General features: G+C 33.2%; 1 protein-coding gene across 1 annotated transcript; it reads right to left on the minus strand.

Annotated features, from left to right (window-relative positions):
* Positions 1-157: 157 nt before the first annotated feature.
* Positions 158-15803, minus strand: LOC129798553 (catenin alpha). The gene is made up of 5 exons (XM_055841755.1): positions 15430-15803; positions 9017-10893; positions 4571-4993; positions 4373-4489; positions 158-1022 (listed from the first exon to the last, which is right to left on the minus strand). Exons 1-5 carry the CDS (start codon positions 15572-15574, stop codon positions 858-860), a joined length of 2727 nt encoding a protein of 908 aa, XP_055697730.1. The 5' UTR covers positions 15575-15803; the 3' UTR covers positions 158-857.
* Positions 15804-21151: the final 5348 nt, after the last annotated feature.

The raw sequence follows: 21151 nt of genomic DNA on the forward strand, positions 1-21151 counted from the left end.
TGGTTGCTTCAGATCAATTACCTGTCACTGTACTTCAAAAGTAACTTCCAGCTCAAGAACCAATAAAAACTTACTTGTTTTATCTAGTTACAACCGTTGCAGCTGAAAAGAAATGCTTTGGCAGAATATTTCTCGCACAAATGAAAGAAATGCAAAGTTTTCCGGTGAATTTTCCCAATATTTATTTGAAAGAAAAAAAAGTTTAGAAAGAAAGTCGATCAAGTCTGAAAGATTGACACCGAAAAGCTTTACAGTTCAACACTAGCTTTTCATTTTATTACACTCAAAATTGTCACTGTAATTGCTATTTAATTTTAGAGTAATTTTCAAGTTTTTTTTTATCTCTGTCACTAAATTCTAAAATATATAATAATTTAATTTTTTTTTAACCTCTCATGTCATTTTTATGCTTCATCTCAAATATCTAATATTCTGCAATTGATAAAATTTTCTTTTATTTCATTTAAAATTGTATATTAATATTTCTCTGGGGAAATAGTGGTGGTTAAAGTTGCATTTTTTAAGCTTATTCATCTGTCTCAATATTTTTTTTATAATCCTCTATTTTTTATATCTTTAAAATATCCTTCCAAAAACCTTTTCTTCTCTTATTTTCAATCAGTAGAAAAATGCAATTTGAAAATAATTGTGTATAGAAAATATTCGATAGTGTCTTCAGTAAAATATTTGTTTTTTAAAAAAAAAATTGCCACTAATACTGTGCTCTTAAATAATTTCACTTTTTTCCTTACTAATTTTTCTACGCGTTTTTTTGTGTGTTTCTTATAAATATGAAAAATTAATAAAATAAAATAAACGAAAAATGCAGTTTAAAAAAATACCTGGAAGCGAGGTGTTTAAAGAGCATCAGCCGGGCTCTGGAATTCGGACAGGGCATGAATTGGATTCTGAACCTTCTTTTGGGATCCCTTTCGCACTTTGGCACGCACTTCCTCAGGCTTCTCCGGACGCACCAGGGGCTTCTTCTCCGGTGCCTTCATCTTCCACACCACAATTGGTGACTGCAATTTTTTTTTTCAAAAACAAGAAAAATTCAAGTGAAAAATATTTGTGAAAATTCATTCTATATAATTATTTTGATAAAATTTGCAAAGAAAAAGTACTGAAGAAAAATCTCCACAAAAACATCCACTTTTCTCAAGGGGTTCATATCTAGAAACTTTGAAAAATAAAGATTTACAATTATCTCTTTCACGTCATTAGGGTCATATATGACCCGGGGAAAAAAAGCTTTTTTTTTGACTATTTACATTAATTGAAATCTATCAGTTTGTGCACGACATCATAATAGAAGGATGTAAGATTCTTGCCTAATTTTCTCAAGACTCCAGATATTCAGGAAAAGAAAATATTTAAGATCTAAAATCACGAATTTCGAACTTTGTGAAATGACTTTTCTTTTTCAAAATTTTTTTATATTCATTTATTTTTTCAGCAAAAAGTTCTTTAGAAAGACAAAATAGAATATCCAAAGATTGTATATTGCATATTTTGATATAATAAACTACACTCACTTTTCCAGAAAAGCGCGTAGAATTTTCCGGGTCATATATGACCCTATTGTCGGCAAGGGAAAAGTTTATGAAAGTGTTTTCGTGCCAACAATGTAGTTGGGATAGTTGGGACATTGTTTTTCTTTGTGAAATCCAGGAGCAAAATATCTTGCTCCTGGACATTTCATCTTATATCTGATGAATTATAACATATTTTGCAATATTTTAGAGTATTCTGCAAGAGTCTCATATAGTGCAATTGTACTGTGTGTGAATAAATATGTGGATAAGTTTATTTTTGCCAAATACCACTCAAAATATTGTGACAGTGACTGTTCAAGGGATTACCAGGAAGATTCCTTGAACACCAGGAGTACAGTGTTCATCAAAACAATCCAGTTTGCCATGGTTTTGGCCAAATTAATTACTTCAAGTAAAAAAAAACTCTTAAAAAGCCCATGATATAGACTTTGAAAATGGTATGTCCACTTCCCTTGAGGACAATAGGGTCATATATGACCCGGAGTTTTTCCGAGTTTTAACGCAATGGAACATTTTTTTCTCTCTGAACTATTATATTTGATCATAAAGCATTAGGAAAAACTCAATTTAACATGAATTCATCTGCTGAATAAAAGTGTGACGCGAAAGAGTTAAGGACGATTGGGTCACCCGTGACCCTTAGAGAAAATCATTTTTTCTGACTACCCAAAGTTCCTACTTTCTAATGTTTGTACGTAATCGTAAAGTAGAAGGTTATAGGAATCTAGGATATTTTTTGCAAAACTCCAACTATTTTCTAATAGTAAATATTTAAGCTCAAAAGTGACGAATTTTCAAATGCCCGCACTGATAAATGCTTTTTTTAGGCTATTTTTGTTCCTATCGTTCATAGAAGCAAAAAATATACCGAATCAGACTCTGTTGGATTGTCCAAGGCTAGATGTAAGACATTTAATTAATTTTGTATATTAGTTTCTTTTTTTATTATTGATATTCGATCAGAAAAAAGCGTCTCGTCCTTAAAGGGTTAAAACGAGTCGAGCGATTTTTTTTTTCATTTTTGGATATGTTTTAGAAATTATCCAGGTGGACTCAGTCTTTACATGAAAATACCGTTAAATTCTTCCTAACGATTTTTCAAGGTCATAAGTTGAAAAGGCTCTAGAGAGAGTATTTCTCATCCGAATAGTATCATCTTTAAGCTTGTTGGAAGGGTCTTGAAATGCGTGATAAACCTGAAATGATTCCAATCAATTATGAGCCGGTTCATAACCGATAACTAATTTTTATCCGAAATTCAATTATATTACTCCTAAGCTATTTTGAGTATTAATCCTGAGCTATTTATGATATTTTGTGTAATTTCTAAATTGGTACGAATACAAATCAGGCCAAATCGGCTGTGAATTAGTAAAGTTAAGAAAAAATAGCCAGTGGGAAAACTTTGTGAAATAGAAGCACTTTTAAGGTGTAGAATCCTCTCATTCAGTAATAACCTTTCCGATTTTAGAGCTCTCTTCTGTTGAGGTTTTCCTTTTTTCCGATTCGAATGTATATCAGAGAGAACTTACCTAAAAACCCGTTGGAAGTTCGAACATTTAAACCGACGAGTTACACAAAAGTATGGAAGTACGTGAACTTGCACTTTAGGCTTGCGGTAGATTTTCGAAAAGGTTTGCCTTGGTTTTGTCTCTTCCAAAGATTATTACTGCACTAAGCCAATCTCTGGATCACAAGTTCAAGCACTTCGCAAAGCCTGAAACGCTTATACGGGCTTCAGACCTAAGGCTTAGCCATATGGCTTAACTTCTCTAATTTCTTCTTAATCCAAATTTTTTGGAAAATTATCACTTAAGATTGGTCAACATGGGCAAGTGATCCATTAAATTTTGAAAAACCAATAAAATTGGTTGCTATTTTGAATTTCGAGACTATCGAGAACTGGGCTAAACCTTAGGTCTGAAGCCGGCCTTAGCCACCTTTTTTCAATATTTTTGTACACCTGTTTAATACTCCAGTGATGAAATTACTCAGTATTCAAATCGGATTCTTAACAACAATTTGGAAAAATATGAGAACAATGTGATTTACGACTCATATTCATTAAATACTTTCTTCTTAAAAAAATTTAGGATAATAATTGGCTCTTTCTTAGCTTCGAAAGAATTTCCGCTGTTAATATAAATTGTTGAATGGGTTGAAAATTTACATGATTGTTCCTCTGTATTTGACTTATTGATCTCTTGTATGATTTTGAAATTCTCTAAATTATCCTATACGAATTCAGATCCAATTCGAATATCCAATCTCATCGAAAATAAAATGAAATGTTACATAGCGCGCCATCTACAAATGAATGCATAAAATAATATTTCACACTCTTAACGGAGATTTTTTTTAGGAATTTCAGATGCAGGTAAAGCGGATAGAGACCCTCAAATTTTCAATATGCAAATTTACTTTTAAAAAAAAATTAACTGACTTCTTAGAAAGAATTTATATGTTACTGTAAAGTTCATATAAATGTCATGGAAAAATTTTACAATATTCGAGTATAAATAGTATATCAAACAAAATTATCAAAATTTATAAATATTGTTTTCAGACAAAAGGCGAATATTTTTTCAATGTCCTCAGATATAAACCCCTTGATTTTCCCTCTTATTTTTTTCTTTTACTTACGGCATTCTTTATATCAAAAAATCCACACAATCAATCCCACACAAAATTTGGAGCATTTTTTCAAAGGCGGAAGCATTCAAAAATGAACAGAAGAATTATTTTCTCCCATGCGATTCTCTTTCTTTCTCCTTGAGCACTCAAAGTAAATTGAAATAGAAAAAAGATATACTTACAGCAACAGTTCCTTGACGAGTGTACTTCGTTGAAGCCACATAGGAATATTTGACGGTGAGAACAACGGCATTCATGAGATTCTTAGCGGCCTGAATGAGAGAAGTTGCACTATCGAGCTGCAAAATACAGGGAAATCCCTTAAAAATTGTCCTGTAAAAAAACCTGCAATATTGCAATAAGAAGCGAAAGAAACTCACTCCTGAAACAATCAATTCGCCACTGATGTTCTGAACATCAGCCTTCACTTTGGACGTAATCTGAATCTGATGGCAATAGAGAGAGATTCTCTGCAGATATGCCAGTAGATCCTTCTTTGTGGAACTCTCTGGACATTGCTCAGCAATTTCACGAGTTAATTTATCGAGTTTCGTTCCTGCTTCGGAGATTTTCTTAGCCGCATTGATAACATCCATTGTAGTCTTCAAGGGACCACGTCCACGTGTAAAGTCTGTCATCTCCATCATGATCATGCACATATGCTTGGCCAGGAAAATGATGTCATTGCCGGTGTCATCCCATTTGGCCACTTCGGAGTCAAATGTGAGCTTCTCCCGACGGAACAATTCAACTTGCTGCGCAATCTTTTGCTTATCCTCTTCATTCATCTTACGCATGGCTTCCTGGAAAATCCATGAGTCACAAGAGAATTCAAGGTAACTGATAGATTTCATTTGGTGTGGGTATTTTCGCAAGTTATTCGAAACGAAATATCACAAAAAAATAGGGGAAATGGGAAATATATTACATTAACTTCGATATTTAATAACTTTCATTAAACTTTTGAAACCTAAATTTCATAATGTTTTGCTGCTCGAACTCCAAAGAGAGAACAGTATAATGATCCCTAGATTTTTTCTTTTCAGCCCCAAAATTTCCACTTTCTACCCCCCGGGGATTACTTTTATCAACACACGATTTCTGAGAAATGATGTCAAGCTGCTTGCCTGTCCGACCGTTACTACGTCTACAAGCCAAACGGTTAGAGACCTGAGACATTCAGGGGACGCCTCCATCATAAGTTGACCCTGGGACCATTAACAATGCCCTTATTTCCGCCTCCCACTCCTTCACGTATTCCATCAAAACCATCGTTTTTGGGATTTCTAGAAAACGCGTGCTAAGGTTATTTTTCCATTCTTTTCGTCCTTATACAAAAATACCCTTGAATCATTCCTAATTACGGTTTTTCAAGGTCAAAGGTTATAAAGACTCTAGAGAGCGTATTTCTCATCCGAATGGTATCATATTTCGGCTCGTTGGAAAGGTCTTGAAATTCCAGACAAGCTTGAACCGATTCCAATAGGTTTATGATCTGGCGAATGATTTTTTTTAATCTCAATATCACATATTCTCACTAAGAAAACTCCATAAAAGAGCAAAACAAAAAACAAGTTACGCCGTCAACCAGTCAAGAGTTATGGTATTAAGATCAACAAAAGTTGAAATTTTAACAGTGGGGTTATTCGGAGAAAATCTCCGTCCGGATGCGGAACACAACTGCTGGAGTTTTCAACCCAGAATCAAAAACTCAACTCTTCTACCAGAGCTTTCGACACGCTCCGTGTCTACCTGAGTGGTCGAGTGTGTCAGGGATTTTTGTGTTTGGTGGGAGGCTTCCAGTGTTTTCACAAAGAATCCTGGATGGACACAACACACAACCCAAAGTTCAGTTGCCGCCGGATGATTGAAGGTTGTGTGTTGTTTCCATCCAGGATTCTTTGTGAGAACACTGGAAGCCTCCCACCATACACAAAAATTCCCAAACACAACGAAACCCAAAAATCACTGACACACTCGACCACTGAGGAAGGGAAGACACGATTCTGATTCTGGGTTGAAAACTCCACTAGTTGTGTTGTCGCATCCGGACGGAGATTCTCTCCGAATAACGCCACTGTTACATTAGCGGCAATTTATTTCTTATTAAAATTTTAACATATTTATGTTTTAATAAGAGGATTAAACAGCATTCCCAAGAAAAACCCAATCCATAAACAGGACTGTTCGTAATTATTAGTTCCCCTCCCTCAAATAAATTAAGTTACCTCCTCTTTACCTCCGATATAACATACTAAAATTTCTTAAAAATCGGTTAACTAACTCAGAAAATATAGTCCACCAGTCTCCAGTCAAGTAATTTTCAGTGAAAGCTTAGGTCACTGTACAACAAAGATGGGAGTGCAATTCATCTTTGGAAAGGTCTGGATCTTAGATAAACGAATACGCTCTAATTTCATCGTAAAACATCAATTGATTTCCAAAATATTTTACAATTAATTTTCGAAAATCGAAAATTTGGATGTTCTGAAAAGTTGCAGCATTTAAAAAGATTGTAGGTCTTAGACTGAAGTTTTAACTCAGTTCCCGAACGTCTCAAAATCCTAAATAAAAACTAATTTTAGTGGTTGCTGAAATTTTAGCAGTCGGTCCGCCAAAAAGATAAAGTCCTGGTTCTGGGAAGGAGGCTAATTTCTTGAAAGAACGGGAATTTTGCCAAAACAGAGCCTTTGTTGCTTATGGCTGGTTTTATTGCTTCTACAAGATGCAATCCCAAGTTAAAATTTTCTCAAGTTTCTTGTCTTATAAGAAATTAAAAAGTAAAGTTATACAGTGGTGGAAATAAGTATAATTCCACCCCATTATACTTTCAAGAAACTCAATAAAAAAAGAAGTCTCGCAAAAAATTCATCCGTAGCATCCGTGGATCGTAGCGTACTTTCATGCCAACATAAAAAATCGACATTTTGATTTTTTATTATAATGATTTTTAGAATTATAATAGAATTTTGTTTTTTAGGCTGGAAATAAGTATAATTCCACCCAATAAATTTAGCGGTAAGAGTATTTATTTTTGATCAATTTAAGGTTAATAACTTTTAATAATTGTATTTTTAACAATAATTAATAAATTAAATTCCATTTTAAAACCTTTTTACATAAATTTTTGTTCAAATATCTTGGGAAAAATGTTTAACCAACGAAAAATAAAGGAAAAATTAAAGTTTTGATGGCGATGGATCTTACAAACTAAGAAAAATGACTAGGTCCTATTAGATAATTATCAAATTTGTCAATATATCTGCCACATATGCCTGTTAAGGTATCTCAAGGGTTAAAAGTCTTGTGTTGTTAGAGGCCAAAAGAGCTTTTTGCCTCTAAGAGTGTTGCTTTTCAGTGGAAAAAAAGGACTTTTCTACCGAAATTTGATTGTAAAACGATGCTTGTTGTTTAGTTTGGTTATGTCCTGTTGCTTTTATTCAAAAATCGTATTCGTAAGTGGCCTTGGGTCATTGTCGCATGAAAACTAAAAATTATTACAAAAAAAGGCTTTTAACAGTTGGATCAACATGACACGCTTTACACTATTTGAGAGTTTCAAAGTCAGAATTTCAGACAAAAAAAAAACAAGCGAAAGCAAGATCTATCATTCATTTTTATGAAAAAATAATCACCTTAAAACTCTGAAATAGCGTAAAACATGTGATGTTGATCAAATTGTTAAAAGCCTTTTTTGTAATAATTTTTAGTATTCATGCGACGATGACCTAAGTTCACTTACGAATGCGATTTTGGGTCAAAAGCATCTGGAAATAACCATATTAAACATCAAGCATCGTTTTACAATTAAATTTCGACGGAATATTTCATTTTTCCACTAAAAAGCAACAGTGTTAGAGGCAAAATGTTCTTTTGGCCTTTAACAACAGAAGACTTTCGACCCTTGGAGTACATTAAGAGGTATGAATGATGGATATAATGACAAATTTCAAAATTATCTGATAGGACCTAGTCATTTGCCTTAGTTTCTTAGATCCATCGACATCAAAACTTTAATTTTTCCTTTATTTTTCTTCGTTAAGCAATTTTCCTACGATATTTCAGCAAAAAATAAAGTAAAACTTTATAAAATGGAATTTAATTTATTAATTTAAGGTAATAATGAAATTATTGAACGATATTAACCTTAAATTGGCCCTTTCCGTAGTATTTCATCCGAGGGAGTTGCAAATTTTTAAGTAACTGGGATACCCTACGAACTAAGAACAAGTAGTAGCTCATTAATACAAATTATATTTTATTTTTAGTTTACTTTTAACTCGTTAGAAAATCTGGCTTGTTTTTAGATTAACCTCAATCAAAAAATTCAATAGGAACATTCCTTGTAAAGTTCGAAAGAGATTATTCCAAAATTGGATATTAATCAACAGATATAAAAAAAATTTAAAATAAAATAAAATTTAATATTTTTATTTCTCTTATTTCCCATATTTTTCTTTTGAAATAGAAGATAAATACTCAATTCATCGCAACCCATTTTTAATTGAAATTCAGTAGCATAGATTTCTATGTTAATTGCAAAAAAGGCCTGTGGTTTGGTATACTATTTATAATGCAAAACAGGAAGAACGGAAAGAACAAGCTAAAAGTGGAAATGGGATTAAATGGAACACAATTTTTCTTTTCGCGTGGTTAAAAGTCTCAGCATTTTTTGTCACTCTCAACAAAATTAATTTAGAAAAAAATAAGCTCATTATTTTTACTTCCCGTAATCACAAATAGATGTAACTTCCTGGAAATCCAGTCTCCCTGTCCCAAATAAATATTACAAAGTTTTGGATGAATATAAGGGAAAAATGACTCACCCTTGCTGTTGTAATTCCACTGATATCCGGATATTCATCGACAGTTCCCTCACCAGTGTGAGCACTTGAACGACTACGAGTCTCTAGCGTCATATCTTCCACAGGTTCAAATTCTGTATCTGTGTCCAGATCCTCTGAACTTCTGTTCATCAGCACAGCTCTACGAATCTCCCGGACACCATCATAGACCAGCCTAGAGGCATCGATGAAGTCATTCTCATCAACATCCTTCTGCGAATTGGATTCCAGTGCATCGCAGGCGACATTGACACGTTGAGCGAATTTGGACATCACTTGCTCCCGCAGAACCTTGACAGCCTCCAGGACACGCTTGGTGTAGACACATGGTTCGTAGTTGTCCATTTCAGCTTCCACGACATTGCAGACCCTGGCTGAACGTCCCTGGATGGCTCCAGCCGTGATCCGAAGATCTTTGGCATAGCCCTCCTGAAGAGCCAGGACGCATTTATTGACATCCTCGAGGATGTGATTCTCCGAAACTGCCAGGAAGTCATCGATGGTCGTGATGTCATCAACAGCTTCCGTCAGAATGCGCACCTGATTCTCCCAAGCCATACGATAGGCTTCCATATTCTCCTGTGCTACTTTGCTATTGGGTCTAGCCGTGAGGATGAGGGCAGCATTGATGACCTGTGGGCAGAGTGTCTCAATCTGAGCTGCTGCATATCTCACCATCTTGACGCCATCCTCATTATTGGACATACTGCACACGAGATTGGCCACTTCTACCAACTTTTCAGCATGCTTCGTGAAGACTTCTGCCTTCTCCCTCACGCGCTTCTCATTAGCCATCTTGGCCGCCTCAATCAGATCCAACAGAGGCATATTCGTTTCCAGGAAGGAATCCGACACATGATCAACAACTGCCTTTCGCAATTGACGTCGAAGATCACGAGTCTTCCTGCACATCTGTCCAATAGCTCTCTCCAGGGCAGGACTCTGTTCCTTCTTGCCCACATTGCTCATGTACTCCGACAACAAATCCTGCAGAGCTTGACGCACAGCATTGCATTCTGCCACAATTCTCTCTCTGCGCTCATCCCGAGTACAATCGGCATCTGCCATCAAGGCAGCAGCACTAATGATACTCTCCAAGCGCTCCTCCAGAGACGGACGTGACCTGACTTCATTGTAGGCCAACGGATCCATCACAATACCATCATCAAAATCATCCAGAGCAGCTGCCAATTCACCAGCTCCAGAATACATATCAGTTGGCTGGGAACTCTTTCCCTGAGCCACATCACTGATTGTATTGACAGCTTCACAGACCTGCTTGAACACAAAGTCCCGATTGACTTTGGCCAAATCCAATTCTGGATGGCGCACATAGACTTTCGAGGCTGTAAGAAGCATCGTCGAGTGCTTCTTCAGCACAGCCCTAGCAGCTGCTAGATCATCCCTAAGTTGGGGATCTTTCAATTCTTGCTGCCTCTTGGCCGCCTGCTTAATCAGTTCATTGGCATTATTCCCAAATTGACGCATATTGTTCAACAGTTCATCCTGACTCGAAGCATTCTTCAATTTGTCCAAATCATCCTCCACAACATGGAGGCTCTTGAGGAGACAATGAACATCAACCATATCGGCAAGAATCAAAAGACGCGTCACAGCTGACAACAGATTCCTGGCAGCTCTAACCATATTTCCTCGTTTGAGGGAGCTGCAAGGGTCTTCAGAGAATTCCCGGGCAGCAATGCTCATAGACGACCCTGTTTTGCGCACTTCTTCAACTGCTGTCAGCATCTCTGACGTAATATCGGGATTCTCATAGGCAATCTGCTCGCCACGCTCAATGAAATTCTCAGTGGCTTTCTCTACAGCTGCCACAAGGGCACTAGCACGCTTAGACTTCCCTGAAAGGGACAATTAAATATTTGAACACTAAAACTAATTTTTTTTTCAAATAATTTTTTTGCCTTAAAAAAATCTAATGGAATTTATACGTTGTCAAAAAGGATCTTTTTACAATTCCTTTTTTAAAATTCATTTTACTCAATTTTTTTACTGTTCGAACTCAAAGAGAGAGCAGCTATATAATCGTCTTTGTTTTTCAACTTGTCACCGTTCTAGAGCTTAAACGGTAAGAGATATCGACTTTCAGTCTTCGATGACCCCAATAAAAAAAAAACAAAATCTCGACATTTTTTTTCCTCCCGCCCTCTATCCCCTCCAAAACCATGTTTTTCGGTTTTTCTCAAAATTGGCCCAAGCTTTTTCAATGACTTTTGGATATATTTTACGGCGTTATCACACTTGCACATTAAAATTTTAATGTGATTCACATTAATTGTCGCTTGTGAGCGTCCAAATATGTTATTTGTGTCTTTGAGTCACTTAATATTTGGGGTTTTTCTATTTATTGATAAAGTGGACTTGGACTGCAAAAATAAGTTTAAATTTACCTAAAGCATAAATATTTTTCACATTAAAAAATTAAAGAGAAAATCGTATTAATTTTTCGCATTAATGCTATAAATCAATTTATATCAAATTTTCGGGCCAAGTCTACCTTTTTTATCAACAAATAGATCAAATTTTGAATATAAAATGATTCAAATACACAAATTACACATTTGGACTCTCACCAGCGACAATTAATGTGAATGATATTAAAATTTTAATGTGCAAGTGTGATAACACAGTTAGAGCTAGTCCAGGTGAACATATCGCCCAAACATACCTATGCCCGGAAAATTCGCCATTTTAAATTATTGTAGGTCAAAGGTCAACTACTTTGGAGGGCTTATTTTTCAACCGATTTGGTTAAATTTGGATTTTTTGGAAAGGTATTGTAATTTCGAACCCGTCTGCATCGGTCAGATTTTTGAATAATTTTACATCCCCTATAATTAAAATTCCCTAAAAGCAATGTGTTTGCGGTTTTTCTCAAAATTGGCCCAAGCTTTTTTAATGATTTTTGGATATGTTTTAGAGCTAGTCATAACATACCTATGACCGGAAAATTCGCCATTTTGAATTATTGAAGGTCAAAATTTTGGAGGATACATTTTTCAACCGACTTGGTTAAATTTGGATTTTTTTAGAAAGGCATTTAAATTTTGAGCCCGGTTGCATCGGTCTTTATCGGTAATGAATTGGTTAAGTACAAATTTTTTGATTTTCAGATGCTTTTGTGAGTTTTAGATTAATTTGATCTCTAGCAGACCAGTAAGCACCAAAAGATCATGCGAAAAGCTTATTCACGGTGAGATCTATTCTCTCGTGAGTTCGAGCATTCAGCAAAGCTGGGACGCTTTTCCATCTCTTTTTTTTATGATTTCCTCTTGAAAAATTAAGTGCAATATTTTGAATAAAAAGCTTAATTTCACATATTTTTCGAAGTAGTTTGAGCAGGAAAAAACAACTACAAATTTTTCTACATAATTATAAAAAAAAATTATTTCCGTAAAATTCAAATAGAAAAACTTATTTAAAAATATGTAAATTTTTAAAGAAGTTTTTCTAAATTCTAAAATCGCTCTTTGTTTACACGGGCCTTACCGAAGTTTTAAAGAATTTTTCAAGAACTAAGTGTAACTACCAAACAAAAAAATTCTCCACTCAGAATTCCAATCAGTAAAGAGAATCATCAGAAAGACGATCATATAGAAATATTTTATCCAAAATCATATTTTTTGCTTATGAATAATTTCTTTAAAGTTTAAAGGAGTTAAGTGAATCGCGCAAACTAAATGCATATTTCTTTACATCTTTTTTAATATAATAAAAAACGTGTGATTGTGTAGGAATCACACCTAAAATTATTTAATTCAAGCTATTAAACATATGAAGGTCCAATATTTCCACTATATTATCTAAAATTTTCATTTTAAAATTTCAAAAATTCTACCATTGGGACATGGGGTCAGTAGGTACAGCTATTAATGTGTAAGGTTCCCGTCTTTGTTATTTATTGTTTTTCCTCAGTATTTCTCAGATAGTAATTTTAAAGATTGATGATTTGGGTATCTATTTCTATGGATGTTTTTATTTTTTTTTTGCATAGGATACTGGTCAAAATAGGCCTAAAGGCATAAGACCTTGGTAAGGGGAAAAAAGGGACCTAGGGTGTCATGATAACTCATTTTCGATACTATCGACTATCTATTCTGAAAAATTTACAGTCACATTCTTTTAAGAATGTCACAATGAATGGAGGAACGGGCGGAACATTGCTTAAAAAGTTGACATTCACTTAGTCTATCTCTCCTAGACACACTTACGACTAAAGTCCAGAGACGACTAAACTCGTTCATAGCCAAATCATGTTCCTGACACACTACAAACAAGGCTTAGTAGTAGTCACTGGTATCCAGAAAACATAGCTTTTGTGGGTTTTTGTGCAGGTATTTTTAATGCAATGTACTCTATTTAAAATGAAACTATAATTGTAAATTTATTTTCGCAACTTATTTAAATCAATTCCGTGACTTAAGCAAATTCAGGCGATTCAAGTGAATAATTCTTGTTGTTATACATGAATTGTGAAGTAATTTTGCAAGTAGTTTCATTTTCAAAGTAGTATTTGTGCATTTCAATAGAAATATCTGCATAAAATCTATGTTTTGTAGATACCAGTGAACGCTGAGCATCGTTTGTAGTGTTTCAGGAAGTAACTTGGCTATGAACGAGCTTAGTCGTCTTTGGACTTTAGTCATAAGTGTGTCCAGTACAGAACAGATATAGATTTATCGATACTATCGATTCGATAGTCTCAAAAACTTATCATTCCATCCCTGATTTTTGGAGACGGTTAAAGAATTCGGTAGACAAGATTTTTCAGAGGATATTCGTCTAACGATAAAAAATAACTAAATAAATGTTAGCTGATGAGTTAGGCTCGTACTTGAACGGTAGAATTTTGGGTGAGCCAATTGAATTGTAACTTTCCAAAACGCTGTTTTTTAAAACCATAATGAATTTTATTGGTGTAAACGGCAAAAAATCAGAAACCTTTTAACCCTTTAAGGACGATTGGATCACCGGTGTCCCATAAAGAAAATAATTTTTCCTGACCACCTAAAGTTATTTTTTTCTTATATCTGTACATAATTGTAACGTAGAAGGTTGAAGGAACCTAGAATATTTTTTGCAAGTCTCTAGCTATTTGCTAGTAAATATTTAAGCTCAAAAATGGCGAATTTTTAAATTCTCAAATTCATAATTGATTTTATTTATTTTTTATACTTCCAATTTTTTTTTAAAGCAAAACCCTTTTTGCATAAAAAACCATAATATTCATACGTAATATTTTTCACTAAAGCGAAAAATATTATTCATTGGTATTGTCAGAAAAATTACTTAAATTTTTGGGCTATTCTTATCCCTATCGTTCATAGAAGCACAAAATACACCGAATCAGACTCTGTTGGACTTTCCAAGATTAGACGTTAGACTTATCATTGATTATGTTTCTCAGTTTAATTTTTATTGTTGATTTAAAGGGTCGTTAAAGGGTTAATGTTTGAGCTGCATGCACTCCTGGGTACAGAGTGGCAAGGTTTTAAAGATTATAATCTCTTAAAATATAAAAAAAAAATGCCTGTTTTTCTGAAATCAAAATTATAATGATGGTGACAAAAACCAGAGACACGAAAAATACGGACCTTATCACACCAAAGACTCATGTAGTTTATCTCCTTTAATTGATTGAATGTTTGATAATTCAGGAGAAATATATGAATTAAATTTAAAACAGATGTTACTTTATGCTTTGGAAATCAGTAGAATGGCTTGTTATACTTAGGATTTCCAGAGATTTAGAAACATTTATTTACCTATTCGAAGGCATAATCGTGCGAAGGAGAGTACTTTCCCATATGGCTTTGTCCGGAATTCCAAATTTGACCCTTACTGATCTTTCCTTGAGCTAATATTTAACAAACTTCCTTTGCCAAAAGATTTTACTTTACCAACCCAGATACTCTCATAGAATTTTACCTGGGCTTCCAGGTAATAAGCAATTCTCTAATGAATCCCTTGTAATTCTCTGAATAACCTCCTTGAGCCTCCATAAACAACTTAATTTACATATTCTTCTTGCTTTAAAAAAATTTCCTTGCCTCCCAGGTAGGTTTCATGGTCTTCCTGGGGCTCCCACAGGTCATTTCCCTGAACCTCGTAAATGATCAAAATTGTGCAAGAAAAAATGTCCCCCTTTCACATTCTCTATTTTTATAGAAATTAAATTAAAAGCGGTAATTTGGGGACACTTTAAATGGCCATTCTCTCAATAAATTCCGTGGGAAGTTGCAGAGAAATCATGGGAAATCAAAATTCCGTAAACAATTGGGTTCCTGGGAAAATGAATCACCCTGTGCTGCACTCTTGGCAATTAAATCTTAGTGAAACTCCCCCCAAAAAACAAAACCCAGCCCTTCTAAACTCACCTTTCTTTTTCTTGCTGGGTCCCTTGGTATTCACGAGGGTGGTCACTTGCAGTACCAGCGGTTCCAGTGTCTTCTCCACTGACATCGTGCGGATTTCCAGGTTTTTGGGATCCCATTTCATTGCAATCGAACCAAAATCTGACATTTTTGTTTTGTCTCCACTTGAGACTTTTTTCACACTCAAAAATTACTGGTATTCGAGGCGAATTTTCTTTATATTCCACTTCACGCACTTACTGGGGTGTGCTGTGAACACTTTTCACGGGAAAACTGGGGTGAAAGTGGGATTTTTCTGGTAAAAATCCGGGAAAACAAGGCGCGTCCAATTTAGGTGGAGAATCGGAATGAATCAGAATGCGACTGTAGCGCCACGTTTTGATCATTTCAAAACTGGTGTTTGCAGCGCCATCTCGTATCTGTGTAAATTTGAAAAAGACAAAACTCAACGGAGTTCCTTAAAAAATAGAAATTTAGCATTAGAAAATTTAAAAAAATACAAAAAAAATTATGTATAATAGTAAATTTATTATATTTATATATTTAACGTTTTATACATTTTCTATAATTAATAAAAATTAACAATAGCGATAGAAAATGGAAGAGTATATTTCATGTTCTTTCCTTTTTTTTCATTATTTCATCAAAAAATATTCTTTTGTTCACATCTTTTTCATCATATTTTTTTTCGTAAATAAAAAAGAGACTATATAAAAATAGATGAAGGGTTCAATAAAACAAAATTTCTCATCCTCACCAAATTGAGGCGACAAATTGTGTGATTTCCCTTCCAAATTTTCTTTTTTTTTTGCTTTTTTTCCAATTCTTGGAAGTAATTTATCCAAAAAATAGAATTCATAGTTTCAACTAAATTACAAGTATTTTTTTTTCCTATCATAGTGAATATTTCGTCAGTGTTTGATTTCATTAAATAAATCGTTTTATTATTTTTTTCTTCTTTTTCTCCCAAATTGATTCATCTTTTCTTCTCTCTTTCAGTAAATAATGAATTAATGGTTTCTTTTTCTTATTTCTTCTTCTTCTTACATAAGTGTGTGAATAAAAATGATTATAAAAAAAAATTAAAAGTGATCAAATGGAGAAATAAAGAAGGACAATCGTCGAGACGGAAGAGTAAAATGTGAATAATTTCTTTTTTTTCATTGCTCAAGAATTTTATCATTTTTTTTAATGTTAGATTCATTCTAACCACACAAAAATTAGCTTTCAGAGACTTGTTCTTTTCTCAAAGAAATAACTTAACAATAACTACAACAATTCAATCTTTTTTGTCACAAAATCATTTATCAATCGTTAAATAATGAAAGGGATTCATCTTTCAAAAAAAAATCGATAAAATATTTACAAAGAATTAGAGTCGAGTTTATTTTCTCCATTTAGAAACAAAATATAATGTGAATTACAGAACGGTGCTAAATTTTTTTGTAGCACGGTTGTGTATAAAGTGTTTGGGACTCCTACTCCTTACTCGAGATTTTTTATAATTCCATATTTTGAAGGGAAATGGTTCGGGAGTTCTGGAATAAGCTCCGCCTACAAGATATTTTAGGCCACGCCCTCTTTGGAAGATAAAATCAATTAGATCACATTTATCCAGCAAGTTTTCTTATCTTTTGCGAGAAACCTGACATTTCTAGGTCCCAAAAATGGAAGGTTATTTTTTTATATTTCCATTTGCTTCTAAAATACTAAGCAGTACCCAAAAGAGGCGTGGCCTAAAATTATTTATCACCAAAAATCACCTAAAAAACGCATAATCTCCCTGCAAATTATGGAATAAAAAAAAGATCATAGTAAAATGTAGTTGTGCCGAGTTTTATCGTGAAAAGTCTTCAAGATTTGGCTCCTTTTTTCCCCCTGCCTCCCTCTAAACATATTTCATCATCAAAAATTCTCCCACAGAGAAAGGTATTTGTAGAAAAAAAATATCATTAGAAAATTCTTCATACAAAAAGTTTACGTAAATGCAGATGTTTACTAAATGGTTTGTTCTTCATTATATCTTTTTTTTGTCTGGCTATGGAGGAGAAGCAAAAAAAAACTAATTTGATATTGGTAATTTTTTGTCTTATTGCACATCAATTTTTTTCTAACTTTTTTTTTTTTGATCTCCTTCCATTTTATTTTGACATCCAGATTTTTTTTTGATTGCTTCCTTGAAGAGAATTCTTCGAATACTTTTTTGTTAATAAATATTTTTTTGTTGTTTTTTTTTTGCAATCTTGAAATACACATTTAGAAAAAAGTAAAGTCCATTAAAAGTCTAACAAGAACATTCTTTTCAGGTTATCATGATTTCATTTATGTAGAATATACAATTATTAAAATATGGTTTCTAATGCTTTTTTCTTTCTTTTATATATAATTGTTTCACGAATAGATTATCTGTTTTCTCTTTTTCTTTTAATATTAATCCTCTAAATAGAGTTTGGGTTGTTGTTTTCCAGTTAACAGAAAGAGACACAAATGTTCAGTTTTTTATGTTTTTTTCTTCTTTTTTATCATGAATAAACCTTACAATAAAGACTTGATTAGAAGAATATACAATCGTTTAAATGTATATTGTTGTATAATTTTTATAATTAGAACAATTACATACTTTTCCTCTCAAAGACTCCATCATCATCTTCACTCTTTTCAATATAATAACAATTTTTTTTTTATTATGAAATATATCCATCAGAGTTTTAAAAGTTATCTCTTTCTCTCTCATTTTTTTCGTGTAGGATTTTTTTTTTAAATATAGGGTTTATTTCAACGTTGACACACATTTTACGGCTTTTACAAGTTTTTTTTCTGTATTTTTAGTAGTATATTTTTTTTTAATGTTAAATTGTGAATAACACCATAAAAAGTCCATCTAATACTTTCTTTTGCACATTCATGTGAAATTCTTTATTTATTTATTTTTTTAATCTCTATTAAACTCATCTTCAATGCTTCATTGCATTTCCTGTTCAAAGTGAATAATTTTCATTGGTTTTTTTTTTTTCATCTTCTTCTGCATAACTTACTCTACTTTTGAAGGCATCTTTTATTTCACGTTGATGTTCAGTGCGCTATTCTCTCAAATTGATTTAAATCTCTTTTGATGCTTCGTCAGAAAACGCATTTTCTTTCTCAATATAGTTTTACTTAAATTTTTTTAAATCTTTTTTTTTCTTCTTTTAAATATATGTAGTACAGTAAGTGGAATTTCCTCAAAAAATAAATTTTTATATCTCATTTTATTCTCTTTTTTCTACATCAATCAAAAAATTTGGTGGTTGAATCGCCGAGTGAGCGAACATTTTTTTTGCGCTGAGAAAAAACGGATTACCTGTTTTTTTTAAGTCTGCGATATCCCTATGCTTAATGGCAAAGCACAACTGATTTTTGAAAGTGTTTTTTTTTTCCTATTAGAGGTAAGGCATTATTCTGATTGGCTAGAGCCTTTAGCCAATCAGAAAATGCGATAGAACAGAGTTAAAAAATCTTAAGTTCTTATCTAAAACAGATTTCGAAAAATCATTACATTTTCAGTTTATGATGTTATTAACAATTTTTGTGATTTTTCAAAATTTAATTTAGACACCAACTTAAGATTTTTGTAACCTGTCTATAAGTGATGACTCCACCCTATGTGATAAGAGTAAATATTTAATTGCATGTGGATAATGCTTAAAGGTGTCTACACATTGAGAATAATTTTCGTCAAAAATTCCTTTTTTGAAGGAAATTGGCTGCATTGCTGTAGGCGAAACGTCAAAATTCTGTCAAAAATGCAATTTTTGACGAAAATTGCTCCCAATGTGTAGAGGCCTTAAGTGAGAAGACATAAAATTAACAAATAAACCGATGTGCTCTTAAAAAAGATTGACTAAAGAATATGGGAGACTGGGGCAAAAAGTCACAAATTGAAAATTTGAAAATTCAATATCTTCCAAGATAAAAAAAAGATAGTGTTTTAACATTTTTTCCATATATGGCCTACATAGACCTTCTTCAAAGTCGTAAGTATCTTAGAATTCAAACAAGGAATCCAGAAAATAAAAAATATTTAAATTTCTAGCCCCATTTTTGAAATATTTGCCTTACAGCAGATATCAATTTTTACCTACTTATTTTCCAAAATTGATGCACTGATAAATATTTCCTAAATGATTTGGATTCTTTGAATACGAAACCACTATCTATTTTAGAATTTTACAAAGATTCTTTTCTAAAGAAATCCTTTTATTAAAAATGACCACTTGGGGTAAAAAGTAACAAAAGGTATGGAGCATAAAGTAACAAAGACCGAAGCAATTTCTGATGTTTCACGGCGAGAAGAAACGCCATTTCCTCGTCTCACCGCTTTTTGTATGCATTGGTCAAACGATTAGCAGTCTCTTGTGTGTTTTTTTTCTAAAATAGCTTGAAAAGCGCTTTTCTCGTTTAGATAGACAAGATTGTGTTGTAAAAAGGTTTAGAGGAATAAATTTCCTATGAAAATATGTCCACCTAGCTATTTTTTTTTTAATTTACGAAATCCCGTAATAAAGCAAATCAAAATGTGATAATATCCCATACCTGGTACGCCTGGTACTATTTGCCCCAGCATTTTTGAGAATGGTCACAAAATGACCTTTTAGAAAGCAGCTCAATAAATAATATTTCCTTATAAAATAGGAGAAAATGACTTTCACAAATTTGTAGAGCAGTAAATTTCCTATAAAACTGCACTAATTATAAATTTCTGGGGCGCTAGGGTAGCTTGTAAAAAAATAAAATATCCGTTTTGTGACTTTTTGCCCCAGTCTCCCCTAAAGGTTATTCGATCTAAAAATATTCGACCTTTCGTTTGTGCTACTGATTATTTAAATCCATTTATAATTTCTTTGTATATATGAACAACAATTGTCTTATGTAATTTAATAAGTTTGGTTATTTTGCTAATTGAAATACTTAACAGAATATTCAAACGAAAACATGCCTGCCAATGAGAATTGAAGGCAAAAAACCTTAAAAAGTTAAAAAAAAATGGTTTTTCTCCTATTTTTAAATGAAGCTGGACCTTATTATGACACAATTTAGCTCCACAAACCTAATCGGAAGCTAAATATTATATCATGATAATGACATAGACACACTTACCACTTAATCCGAGAGGCGTCTTAACGTACAATTATAATCAAAATAATGATCAAATAATATTTCCATGAGTTTTTGACTAATCCGTCTTTCAGCTTAAGCCGACAAACGGCTTAGTTAGAGGGAAACTGAGTCAAATCATTATTTTGATTATAATTATGTTAAGACGTCTCTCGGCTTAAGTCGTAAGTGTGTTATGCCCTAGGCTCAATTTTATCCAAAAAAATACGAGAAAAAAAATCAATTAGAAAGGTGCCCCAATCCAATGCAACGGTGCTACATATCCCTCAATTAAAAATTTCTTATTTACCCACCCTTAACATAGTTTTAGCTGGTTTCATATAATAAACGGATTTGCCTCTAAAACTTGTCAATAAATTGAACGAAAACTTATTAGCCAATAAGAATCAAGTACGATCAGCAATCTTGAAAATATTTGTTTTTCATTAGTCTATTTGTAAGAGAATAGTTTGGTTCGAAATGTTCTTTTCTTTAATAATAATCCCCCATTGATCTTTTTCCTGTTTCATATATTTGCCTATTTCTGGCACAAAAAATATTCTCTGACAACTGAAAAGCTTTGTGCCCCAAA

This window comes from Phlebotomus papatasi, chromosome 1 (genome assembly GCF_024763615.1).
Source record: "Phlebotomus papatasi isolate M1 chromosome 1, Ppap_2.1, whole genome shotgun sequence".
Lineage (NCBI taxonomy): Eukaryota > Metazoa > Arthropoda > Insecta > Diptera > Psychodidae > Phlebotomus > Phlebotomus papatasi.